Source organism: Indicator indicator, chromosome 25 (assembly GCF_027791375.1).
Source record: "Indicator indicator isolate 239-I01 chromosome 25, UM_Iind_1.1, whole genome shotgun sequence".
Lineage (NCBI taxonomy): Eukaryota > Metazoa > Chordata > Aves > Piciformes > Indicatoridae > Indicator > Indicator indicator.
In genome coordinates, this window is record NC_072034.1 from 3,384,468 (window position 1) to 3,397,023 (window position 12,556).

The 12,556-nt window shown below is 52.9% G+C and overlaps 1 protein-coding gene across 1 annotated transcript in view; it reads left to right on the forward strand.

Annotated features, from left to right (window-relative positions):
* FRAS1 (Fraser extracellular matrix complex subunit 1) overlaps nucleotides 1–12,556 on the forward strand; it is a 148,934-nt gene that overhangs the window by 129,025 nt on the left and 7,353 nt on the right. Inside the window, exons 63-66 of the mRNA XM_054392216.1 lie at nucleotides 1–276; nucleotides 1,503–1,735; nucleotides 2,384–2,544; nucleotides 11,522–11,736. Of these exons, the coding sequence (XP_054248191.1) occupies nucleotides 1–276; nucleotides 1,503–1,735; nucleotides 2,384–2,544; nucleotides 11,522–11,736 (885 nt within the window). The remainder of the gene's footprint in view (nucleotides 277–1,502; nucleotides 1,736–2,383; nucleotides 2,545–11,521; nucleotides 11,737–12,556) is intronic.

Genomic DNA, 12,556 nt, shown 5'->3' on the forward strand with positions numbered 1-12,556 from the left:
GTTGTCACCCTGGCTGACTACGACCGGGTGGAAGAAGTGACCAAGGATGGTGCTAAGAAATCCCCCTCCCCAGGCTACCCACTCATCTGTGTCACTCCCTGTGACCCTCACTTCCCCAAGTACCCAGTGATGAGGGAACGCTGCAGCGAGGCTGGCATCAACCAGTCCTCAATCCAGTTCAGCTGGGAGGTAGCAACCCCCACGGACGGGAATGGAGCCAGGTCCCCTTTTGAAACCATCACTGACAACACTCCCTTCACCAGTGTCAACCACAAGGTACAACCACAACCAGCACAGCAAAGCTGCAGGAGCACCTGCAGAGAGGGCTTGGGGCAGCTCTGGCAGGCTGTGATCACCCACAACTGAAATTTGGTTGTGTCTCTCCACCTGGAAAAAGTGGCTGTGCCTGGACAGGAGCTCAGGACATTGGTGGGACCTGTGTGAGCAGGGTTTGGCTGTTTGCTTTCATCCCATCCTACTCATGCTGCAGGAAGGAGATGTAGTTCCAGTTCTGGACTGCTGTTCCTTCAGGCAGTCCTGAAGGATGAGAGGAAATGGCCTCAAGTTGCACCAGGAGAGGTTTAGGTTGGACATCAGAAGAAAATTCTTCACTGAAAAGGTTCTCAGAGACTGGCACAGGCTGCCCAGGGAGGTGGTGAAATCCCCATCCCTGGAGGTATTTGAAAGATGCAGAGGTGTGGTGCTGAGGGCCATGGTTTAGCCCCAGACTTGGTAGAGTTAGAGAATGGTTGAACTTGATGATCTTAAAGCTCTTTCCCAACCAAAACTGTTCTGTGATTCTATGATTTCTTTTGCTCCACGTGTGGCCTCAGACCTCTCTGTCCCTGGCCTCTTCACATCCTGTCCCACAGACAGGATGTTTTCCTCTGGGGGCTTTTCCAGGTGCTCCCAACTATCACATCTCAGCTCTTCTCAGGCATCCAGGTGTGATTTTTAGACCATGCCTACTCAGATGAGACGTTTGTGGTGGGTTGTGGACACTTCAGTTACACAGAGATTGAAACCTAAAAGCCTCCTCAGCTTTGGGATCTATCCTGAGATATCTGGGTGCTTCCTTGGAGGGAATTTGGCTTCAGAAAACATAGTCCTGTTCTTCTGGAGCCTCCTGAAAGCACCACTACTGATGTGGGAAGTAGCTACGAACACTCAGACACTTCAGTAAACCCCTGGTAGCAGGAGACAGATGGAGCCTGGCAGATCAGACCAGCTTGGGCTGCCTCTTCCCTTGCCTTCAGTATGTGGGCAGAGTCTGGAAGCACCAACATCTCAAGCATCTACTGTAGCTTAGGGAACCAAGAAGTCAACCAAGAGGTCAATCATACCTTCATGGCCAAGTGACTTTGTCACTCCCGTGCCCCTGGTTTGCATTTTGGTGTCCCTCCCCTGGCTGCTGCCTCAGAAGAGGGGCACAGAGTGATCTTGCTGGCAGGGCAGCAGGCACAGCAGTGCTGTTGGTGTTTGTCCCTGCTGGTTCCCCACAGGTGCTGGACAGCATTTACTTCAGCCGCCGCTTCCACGTCCGCTGCGTGGCCAAGGCTGTGGACAAGGCTGGCCACCTGGGGACCCCCCTGAGGAGCAATGTGGTTACCATAGGCACAGACAGTGCCATCTGTCACACTCCTGTGGTGGCAGGGACAGCCCGAGGCTTCCAGGCACAGTCGTTCATCGCCACACTGAAGTACTTGGATGTCAAGCACAAGGAGCATCCCAACAGGTATGGGCCTGGAGAAGGGGAGAAGGAACCCTGGAATGGGTTGGGCTGGAAGGGACCTGAAAGATCATCCAGTTCCAACCCCCCAGCCATGGGCAGGGACACCTCCCACCAGCCCAGGTTGCTCAAGGGCCCATCCAACCTGTCCTGAACACCTTCAGGGAGGTGGCATCCTCCCTGGACAACCTGTTCCAGTTCCCCATCCTCACTCAAGAATTTCTCCCTAATCTCCAGCCCCAATCTCCACTCTCCCAGCTCAAAGCCATTGCCCCTAGTCCTGTCACTACAAGTCCTTGTCAAAAGTCTTTCATCTTGGAGCTACAGAGCTGGCTTGGGACAAGAGGAGAACTTGTGTCTGAAAGCACATCCTTCCGTGCAGTGACCACTCTTGAGCAATGCAGAGAGCTCAGGGCAGTGCTCCCACACTCCTCCTCACACCCTGCTCTGCTGAGGGGCTGTCCTTCCCCTCAGGAAATCTCTCCTGGTGGGACAGCTCAAGATGCATAGATGGGGGCATCTGCTGGAAACTAAAGCCCAGGCTGCCCCTGGCAGGCACACCCAGTCTGTGCTGTGGGTGTGGAGTGCTGCCTGAGGCTCTCCTGGCTGCCAGGGCTGCTTTCTTCTGCTGTCTGAAGGCAGTCTTTGTTCCAGAATCCACATCTCAGTGCAGATCCCCCATCAGGATGGAATGCTGCCCCTCATCTCCACCCTGCCCCTGCACAACCTGCACTTCCTCCTCTCGGAGTCCATCTACAGGCACCAGCACGTCTGCTCCAACCTGGTCACCATCAGGGACCTCAGAGGCATCTCAGGTAATCTTGAGAGGCAGCCTTTGCTTCCTGAGCTTGGTGGTAAGGAGAAGCCAGGAAAGAAATGCAGAGTAAAAGGCTCTGGCTCTTAACATAGAATCGTAAAGGTTGGAAAGGCCCTCCAAGATCACTGAGTCCAACCAGCAACCCAACACCACCATGGCCAACAAACCATGACCCAAAGTGCTATGTCCACACGATTCCTGAACACCTCCAGGGTGGCTACACCACCTCCCTGGGCAGCCTGTTCCAATGCCTGACCACTCTTGTGCTCCATGCTCATTCCATGGTGGGCAGGGAATTGTTGTACTTCATTGTCCAACAGTTCTTCAGTTGCTGGAATTCTGTTCACTTCATACTCAAGCTGTCCTATGCCTCTTAAAGTTGAACTTCAACCTTTAATCAATAGGTTCAACATTTGCTTTTTAGGATCCTTGCCCCATTCCTGTAACATTTTTTTCCTTGTGCAGACCTCTGTATGTTGATTTTGACTTTTAAGATAGAGAAGGTAGAGGAGCAGCACAGTGGGTAGGTGGAGATAGAGAAGGTAGAGGAGCACAGTGGGTAGGTGGTGATAGAGAAGGTAGAGGAGCAGCACAGTGGGTAGGTGGTGATAGAGAAGGTAGAGGAGCACAGTGGGTAGGTGGTGATAGAGAAGGTAGAGGAGCACAGTGGGTAGGTGGTGATAGAGAAGGTAGAGGAGCACAGTGGGTAGGTGGTGATAGAGAAGGTAGAGGAGCACAGTGGGTAGGTGGTGATAGAGAAGGTAGAGGAGCACAGTGGGTAGGTGGTGATAGAGAAGGTAGAGGAGCACAGTGGGTAGGTGGTGATAGAGAAGGTAGAGGAGCACAGTGGGTAGGTGGAGATAGAGAAGGTAGAGGAGCACAGTGGGTAGGTGGAGATAGAGAAGGTAGAGGAGCACAGTGGGTAGGTGGTGATAGAGAAGGTAGAGGAGCAGCACAGTGGGTAGGTGGTGATAGAGAAGGTAGAGGAGCACAGTGGGTAGGTGGAGATAGAGAAGGTAGAGGAGCACAGTGGGTAGGTGGTGATAGAGAAGGTAGAGGAGCACAGTGGGTAGGTGGTGATAGAGAAGGTAGAGGAGCACAGTGGGTAGGTGGTGATAGAGAAGGTAGAGGAGCACAGTGGGTAGGTGGTGATAGAGAAGGTAGAGGAGCACAGTGGGTAGGTGGTGATAGAGAAGGTAGAGGAGCACAGTGGGTAGGTGGAGATAGAGAAGGTAGAGGAGCACAGTGGGTAGGTGGTGATAGAGAAGGTAGAGGAGCACAGTGGGTAGGTGGTGATAGAGAAGGTAGAGGAGCACAGTGGGTAGGTGGTGATAGAGAAGGTAGAGGAGCACAGTGGGTAGGTGGTGATAGAGAAGGTAGAGGAGCACAGTGGGTAGGTGGTGATAGAGAAGGTAGAGGAGCACAGTGGGTAGGTGGTGATAGAGAAGGTAGAGGAGCACAGTGGGTAGGTGGTGATAGAGAAGGTAGAGGAGCACAGTGGGTAGGTGGTGATAGAGAAGGTAGAGGAGCACAGTGGGTAGGTGGTGATAGAGAAGGTAGAGGAGCACAGTGGGTAGGTGGTGATAGAGAAGGTAGAGGAGCACAGTGGGTAGGTGGTGATAGAGAAGGTAGAGGAGCACAGTGGGTAGGTGGTGATAGAGAAGGTAGAGGAGCACAGTGGGTAGGTGGTGATAGAGAAGGTAGAGGAGCACAGTGGGTAGGTGGTGATAGAGAAGGTAGAGGAGCACAGTGGGTAGGTGGTGATAGAGAAGGTAGAGGAGCACAGTGGGTAGGTGGTGATAGAGAAGGTAGAGGAGCACAGTGGGTAGGTGGTGATAGAGAAGGTAGAGGAGCACAGTGGGTAGGTGGTGATAGAGAAGGTAGAGGAGCACAGTGGGTAGGTGGTGATAGAGAAGGTAGAGGAGCACAGTGGGTAGGTGGTGATAGAGAAGGTAGAGGAGCACAGTGGGTAGGTGGTGATAGAGAAGGTAGAGGAGCACAGTGGGTAGGTGGTGATAGAGAAGGTAGAGGAGCACAGTGGGTAGGTGGTGATAGAGAAGGTAGAGGAGCACAGTGGGTAGGTGGTGATAGAGAAGGTAGAGGAGCACAGTGGGTAGGTGGTGATAGAGAAGGTAGAGGAGCACAGTGGGTAGGTGGTGATAGAGAAGGTAGAGGAGCACAGTGGGTAGGTGGTGATAGAGAAGGTAGAGGAGCACAGTGGGTAGGTGGTGATAGAGAAGGTAGAGGAGCACAGTGGGTAGGTGGTGATAGAGAAGGTAGAGGAGCACAGTGGGTAGGTGGTGATAGAGAAGGTAGAGGAGCACAGTGGGTAGGTGGTGATAGAGAAGGTAGAGGAGCACAGAGGGTAGGTGGAGATAGAGAAGGTAGAGGAGCAGCACAGTGGGGAGGTGGTGATAGAGAAGGTAGAGGAGCACAGTGGGTAGGTGGTGATAGAGAAGGTAGAGGAGCACAGTGGGTAGGTGGGATAGAGAAGGTAGAGGAGCACAGTGGGTAGGTGGTGATAGAGAAGGTAGAGGAGCACAGTGGGTAGGTGGTGATAGAGAAGGTAGAGGAGCACAGTGGGTAGGTGGAGATAGAGAAGGTAGAGGAGCACAGTGGGTAGGTGGTGATAGAGAAGGTAGAGGAGCACAGTGGGTAGGTGGTGATAGAGAAGGTAGAGGAGCACAGTGGGTAGGTGGTGATAGAGAAGGTAGAGGAGCACAGTGGGTAGGTGGTGATAGAGAAGGTAGAGGAGCACAGTGGGTAGGTGGTGATAGAGAAGGTAGAGGAGCACAGTGGGTAGGTGGTGATAGAGAAGGTAGAGGAGCAGCACAGTGGGTAGGTGGAGATAGAGAAGGTAGAGGAGCACAGTGGGTAGGTGGAGATAGAGAAGGTAGAGGAGCACAGTGGGTAGGTGGTGATAGAGAAGGTAGAGGAGCACAGTGGGTAGGTGGTGATAGAGAAGGTAGAGGAGCACAGTGGGTAGGTGGTGATAGAGAAGGTAGAGGAGCACAGTGGGTAGGTGGAGATAGAGAAGGTAGAGGAGCACAGTGGGTAGGTGGTGATAGAGAAGGTAGAGGAGCAGCACAGTGGGTAGGTGGTGATAGAGAAGGTAGAGGAGCACAGTGGGTAGGTGGAGATAGAGAAGGTAGAGGAGCACAGTGGGTAGGTGGTGATAGAGAAGGTAGAGGAGCACAGTGGGTAGGTGGTGATAGAGAAGGTAGAGGAGCACAGTGGGTAGGTGGTGATAGAGAAGGTAGAGGAGCACAGTGGGTAGGTGGTGATAGAGAAGGTAGAGGAGCACAGTGGGTAGGTGGTGATAGAGAAGGTAGAGGAGCACAGTGGGTAGGTGGTGATAGAGAAGGTAGAGGAGCACAGTGGGTAGGTGGTGATAGAGAAGGTAGAGGAGCACAGTGGGTAGGTGGTGATAGAGAAGGTAGAGGAGCACAGTGGGTAGGTGGTGATAGAGAAGGTAGAGGAGCACAGTGGGTAGGTGGTGATAGAGAAGGTAGAGGAGCACAGTGGGTAGGTGGTGATAGAGAAGGTAGAGGAGCAGCACAGTGGGTAGGTGGTGATAGAGAAGGTAGAGGAGCAGCACAGTGGGTAGGTGGTGATAGAGAAGGTAGAGGAGCACAGTGGGTAGGTGGAGATAGAGAAGGTAGAGGAGCACAGTGGGTAGGTGGAGATAGAGAAGGTAGAGGAGCACAGTGGGTAGGTGGTGATAGAGAAGGTAGAGGAGCACAGTGGGTAGGTGGTGATAGAGAAGGTAGAGGAGCACAGTGGGTAGGTGGAGATAGAGAAGGTAGAGGAGCAGCACAGTGGGTAGGTGGTGATAGAGAAGGTAGAGGAGCACAGTGGGTAGGTGGTGATAGAGAAGGTAGAGGAGCACAGTGGGTAGGTGGTGATAGAGAAGGTAGAGGAGCACAGTGGGTAGGTGGTGATAGAGAAGGTAGAGGAGCACAGTGGGTAGGTGGTGATAGAGAAGGTAGAGGAGCACAGTGGGTAGGTGGGATAGAGAAGTAGAGGAGCACAGTGGTAGGTGGAGATAGAGAAGGTAGAGGAGCAGCACAGTGGGTAGGTGGTGATAGAGAAGGTAGAGGAGCACAGTGGGTAGGTGGAGATAGAGAAGGTAGAGGAGCAGCACAGTGGGTAGGTGGTGATAGAGAAGGTAGAGGAGCACAGTGGGTAGGTGGTGATAGAGAAGGTAGAGGAGCACAGTGGGTAGGTGGTGATAGAGAAGGTAGAGGAGCACAGTGGGTAGGTGGTGATAGAGAAGGTAGAGGAGCACAGTGGGTAGGTGGAGATAGAGAAGGTAGAGGAGCACAGTGGGTAGGTGGAGATAGAGAAGGTAGAGGAGCACAGTGGGTAGGTGGTGATAGAGAAGGTAGAGGAGCACAGTGGGTAGGTGGTGATAGAGAAGGTAGAGGAGCAGCACAGTGGGTAGGTGGTGATAGAGAAGGTAGAGGAGCACAGTGGGTAGGTGGTGATAGAGAAGGTAGAGGAGCACAGTGGGTAGGTGGTGATAGAGAAGGTAGAGGAGCACAGTGGGTAGGTGGTGATAGAGAAGGTAGAGGAGCACAGTGGGTAGGTGGTGATAGAGAAGGTAGAGGAGCACAGTGGGTAGGTGGTGATAGAGAAGGTAGAGGAGCACAGTGGGTAGGTGGTGATAGAGAAGGTAGAGGAGCACAGTGGGTAGGTGGAGATAGAGAAGGTAGAGGAGCACAGTGGGTAGGTGGGATAGAGAAGGTAGAGGAGCACAGTGGGTAGGTGGTGATAGAGAAGGTAGAGGAGCACAGTGGGTAGGTGGTGATAGAGAAGGTAGAGGAGCACAGTGGGTAGGTGGTGATAGAGAAGGTAGAGGAGAGCACAGTGGGTAGGTGGAGATAGAGAAGGTAGAGGAGCACAGTGGGTAGGTGGTGATAGAGAAGGTAGAGGAGCACAGTGGGTAGGTGATGATAGAGAAGGTAGAGGAGCAGCACAGTGGGTAGGTGGTGATAGAGAAGGTAGAGGAGCACAGTGGGTAGGTGGTGATAGAGAAGGTAGAGGAGCAGCACAGTGGGTAGGTGGAGATAGAGAAGGTAGAGGAGCACAGTGGGTAGGTGGTGATAGAGAAGGTAGAGGAGCACAGTGGGTAGGTGGAGATAGAGAAGGTAGAGGAGCACAGTGGGTAGGTGGTGATAGAGAAGGTAGAGGAGCACAGTGGGTAGGTGGTGATAGAGAAGGTAGAGGAGCACAGTGGGTAGGTGGTGATAGAGAAGGTAGAGGAGCACAGTGGGTAGGTGGTGATAGAGAAGGTAGAGGAGCAGCACAGTGGGTAGGTGGTGATAGAGAAGGTAGAGGAGCACAGTGGGTAGGTGGTGATAGAGAAGGTAGAGGAGCACAGTGGGTAGGTGGTGATAGAGAAGGTAGGTAGGAGGAGGCACAGTGGGTAGGTGGTGATAGAGAAGGTAGAGGAGCACAGTGGGTAGGTGGTGATAGAGAAGGTAGAGGAGCACAGTGGGTAGGTGGAGATAGAGAAGGTAGAGGAGCACAGTGGGTAGGTGGAGATAGAGAAGGTAGAGGAGCACAGTGGGTAGGTGGTGATAGAGAAGGTAGAGGAGCACAGTGGGTAGGTGGTGATAGAGAAGGTAGAGGAGCACAGTGGGTAGGTGGTGATAGAGAAGGTAGAGGAGCACAGTGGGTAGGTGGAGATAGAGAAGGTAGAGGAGCAGCACAGTGGGTAGGTGGTGATAGAGAAGGTAGAGGAGCACAGTGGGTAGGTGGTGATAGAGAAGGTAGAGGAGCACAGTGGGTAGGTGGTGATAGAGAAGGTAGAGGAGCAGCACAGTGGGTAGGTGGGATAGAGAAGGTAGAGGAGCACAGTGGGTAGGTGGGATAGAGAAGGTAGAGGAGCACAGTGGGTAGGTGGAGATAGAGAAGGTAGAGGAGCACAGTGGGTAGGTGGAGATAGAGAAGGTAGAGGAGCACAGTGGGTAGGTGGAGATAGAGAAGGTAGAGGAGCACAGTGGGTAGGTGGTGATAGAGAAGGTAGAGGAGCACAGTGGGTAGGTGGTGATAGAGAAGGTAGAGGAGCAGCACAGTGGGTAGGTGGGATAGAGAAGGTAGAGGAGCACAGTGGGTAGGTGGAGATAGAGAAGGTAGAGGAGCACAGTGGGTAGGTGGTGATAGAGAAGGTAGAGGAGCACAGTGGGTAGGTGGTGATAGAGAAGGTAGAGGAGCACAGTGGGTAGGTGGTGATAGAGAAGGTAGAGGAGCACAGTGGGTAGGTGGTGATAGAGAAGGTAGAGGAGCACAGTGGGTAGGTGGAGATAGAGAAGGTAGAGGAGCACAGTGGGTAGGTGGAGATAGAGAAGGTAGAGGAGCACAGTGGGTAGGTGGAGATAGAGAAGGTAGAGGAGCACAGTGGGTAGGTGGTGATAGAGAAGGTAGAGGAGCACAGTGGGTAGGTGGTGATAGAGAAGGTAGAGGAGCACAGTGGGTAGGTGGTGATAGAGAAGGTAGAGGAGGCACAGTGGGTAGGTGGTGATAGAGAAGGTAGAGGAGCACAGTGGGTAGGTGGTGATAGAGAAGGTAGAGGAGCACAGTGGGTAGGTGGTGATAGAGAAGGTAGAGGAGCACAGTGGGTAGGTGGTAGAGAAGTAGAGGACAGGGTAGGGTGATAGAGAGGTAGAGGAGCACAGTGGGTAGGTGGTGATAGAGAAGGTAGAGGAGCACAGTGGGTAGGTGGTGATAGAGAAGGTAGAGGAGCACAGTGGGTAGGTGGTAGAAGTAGAGGACAGGAGGGTAGAGGAAGGAGCACAGTGGGTAGGTGGTGATAGAGAAGGTAGAGGAGCACAGTGGGTAGGTGGTGATAGAGAAGGTAGAGGAGCACAGTGGGTAGGTGGTGATAGAGAAGGTAGAGGAGCACAGTGGGTAGGTGGTGATAGAGAAGGTAGAGGAGCACAGTGGGTAGGTGGTGATAGAGAAGGTAGAGGAGCACAGTGGGTAGGTGGTGATAGAGAAGGTAGAGGAGCACAGTGGGTAGGTGGTGATAGAGAAGGTAGAGGAGCACAGTGGGTAGGTGGTGATAGAGAAGGTAGAGGAGCACAGTGGGTAGGTGGTGATAGAGAAGGTAGAGGAGCACAGTGGGTAGGTGGTGATAGAGAAGGTAGAGGAGGCACAGTGGGTAGGTGGTGATAGAGAAGGTAGAGGAGCACACAGTGGGTAGGTGGTGATAGAGAAGGTAGAGGAGCAGCACAGTGGGTAGGTGGTGATAGAGAAGGTAGAGGAGCACAGTGGGTAGGTGGTGATAGAGAAGGTAGAGGAGCACAGTGGGTAGGTGGTGATAGAGAAGGTAGAGGAGCAGCACAGTGGGTAGGTGGTGATAGAGAAGGTAGAGGAGCACAGTGGGTAGGTGGAGATAGAGAAGGTAGAGGAGCACAGTGGGTAGGTGGTGATAGAGAAGGTAGAGGAGCACAGTGGGTAGGTGGTGATAGAGAAGGTAGAGGAGCGCACAGTGGGTAGGTGGTGATAGAGAAGGTAGAGGAGCACAGTGGGTAGGTGGTGATAGAGAAGGTAGAGGAGCACAGTGGGTAGGTGGAGATAGAGAAGGTAGAGGAGCACAGTGGGTAGGTGGTGATAGAGAAGGTAGAGGAGCACAGTGGGTAGGTGGAGATAGAGAAGGTAGAGGAGCACAGTGGGTAGGTGGAGATAGAGAAGGTAGAGGAGCACAGTGGGTAGGTGGTGATAGAGAAGGTAGAGGAGCACAGTGGGTAGGTGGTGATAGAGAAGGTAGAGGAGCAGCACAGTGGGTAGGTGGAGATAGAGAAGGTAGAGGAGCACAGTGGGTAGGTGGAGATAGAGAAGGTAGAGGAGCACAGTGGGTAGGTGGTGATAGAGAAGGTAGAGGAGCACAGTGGGTAGGTGGTGATAGAGAAGGTAGAGGAGCAGCACAGTGGGTAGGTGGAGATAGAGAAGGTAGAGGAGCACAGTGGGTAGGTGGAGATAGAGAAGGTAGAGGAGCACAGTGGGTAGGTGGAGATAGAGAAGGTAGAGGAGCACAGTGGGTAGGTGGAGATAGAGAAGGTAGAGGAGCACAGTGGGTAGGTGGTGATAGAGAAGGTAGAGGAGCAGCACAGTGGGTAGGTGGAGATAGAGAAGGTAGAGGAGCAGCACAGTGGGTAGGTGGTGATAGAGAAGGTAGAGGAGCAGCACAGTGGGTAGGTGGAGATAGAGAAGGTAGAGGAGCACAGTGGGTAGGTGGTGATAGAGAAGGTAGAGGAGCAGCACAGTGGGTAGGTGGTGATAGAGAAGGTAGAGGAGCACAGTGGGTAGGTGGTGATAGAGAAGGTAGAGGAGCACAGTGGGTAGGTGGTGATAGAGAAGGTAGAGGAGCACAGTGGGTAGGTGGTGATAGAGAAGGTAGAGGAGCACAGTGGGTAGGTGGTGATAGAGAAGGTAGAGGAGCAGCACAGTGGGTAGGTGGTGATAGAGAAGGTAGAGGAGCAGCACAGTGGGTAGGTGGTGATAGAGAAGGTAGAGGAGCACAGTGGGTAGGTGGTGATAGAGAAGGTAGAGGAGCACAGTGGGTAGGTGGTGATAGAGAAGGTAGAGGAAGCACAGTGGGTAGGTGGTGATAGAGAAGGTAGAGGAACAGCACAGTGGGTAGGTGGTGATAGAGAAGGTCGAGGAGCACAGTGGGTAGGTGGTGATAGAGAAGGTAGAGGAGCACAGTGGGTAGGTGGTGATAGAGAAGGTAGAGGAGCACAGTGGGTAGGTGGAGATAGAGAAGGTAGAGGAACAGCACAGTGGGTAGGTGGTGATAGAGAAGGTAGAGGAGCAGCACAGTGGGTAGGTGGTGATAGAGAAGGTAGAGGAGCACAGTGGGTCCCTAATAGAATAAAAGTCTCTTAGATGAGTGAAAATGGGACCTCACTCCTTGGCCTCAAGCTGTTTGAGCTCTGGAGTGCCCAGTGTCCTGCTGTCTTTCACCCCAGAGGGAGGCTTCCTGGAGGAGGTGTCCTACGAGAGCATCACCCTGGGCCCCGGCTATGACCGCCCCTACCAGTTCGACGCAGCGGTGAGGGAGCCCAAGAGCATCCAGCTCTACAAACACCTCAACCTGAAGAGCTGCATTTGGACTTTTGATGCTTATTACGACATGACTGAGCTGATTGATGTCTGTGGAGGCTCTGTCACTGCTGACTTCCAGGTGAGACACCATCCCAAAGGTCCACTTCTGTCCCTGCCTCTGCTCTGGACAGCTGGAGGGTGGGTTGTCCCCTTTGACCCAGCAGAGAGCTGTGCTTTGTGCAATGCTTTGATTTTCCTTGGGTAGGGTTTGTCAGGGAATGGCTCAGGTTGGAAGGGACCTCCAAGATCATCTACTCCAACCCCCCCTGCCATGGGCAGGGACCTTGCACTTGATAAACCTCTTCTCAAGCCCACTTCTCAAACCTGTCAAGACCCTCTGAATCTTCAGGGCAGCAATGAAATATCTTTCTTAAATAGGTGGAAGTACAAAATGTTGCCACCTCTGCTCTGCTCTTGGACCATTCTGACTTGATTCTTAGCCAGTAGACATTGGCCAAGAGCAGAGCAGAGGCACAGCAGGTCCTGTTCCACATCATGGGGACTTGTAAGCAATTTCTTAACTGCCTGGCAGAGCAAAAAATGTTCAGCTAGACAATAGTAGCTTCTGCAGTGTCCCACTGCCCCCTCGTGGCTGGATCATTCATCTACATCCCACCCAAGTGAGTATCTCACAGGATCACAGCATCGTTAGGGTTGGAAGGACCTTCAGGATCATCTAATCCCAACCCTCCAGTTTAGGTAGGGACACCTCTCCCAGACCAGCTTGCCCAAGGCCTCATCAACCTGCCTTTGAACACTTCCAGGCTTGGAGCCTCTACTGCTTCTCTGGGCAACCTGCTCCAGAGCTTCACCACCTTCAGGGTGAAGAATTCCTTCCTCATGTCTAAACTAAATCCATCTGCTTCTTCCAGTTTGAATCCCAACCGATTGCTGCCAGT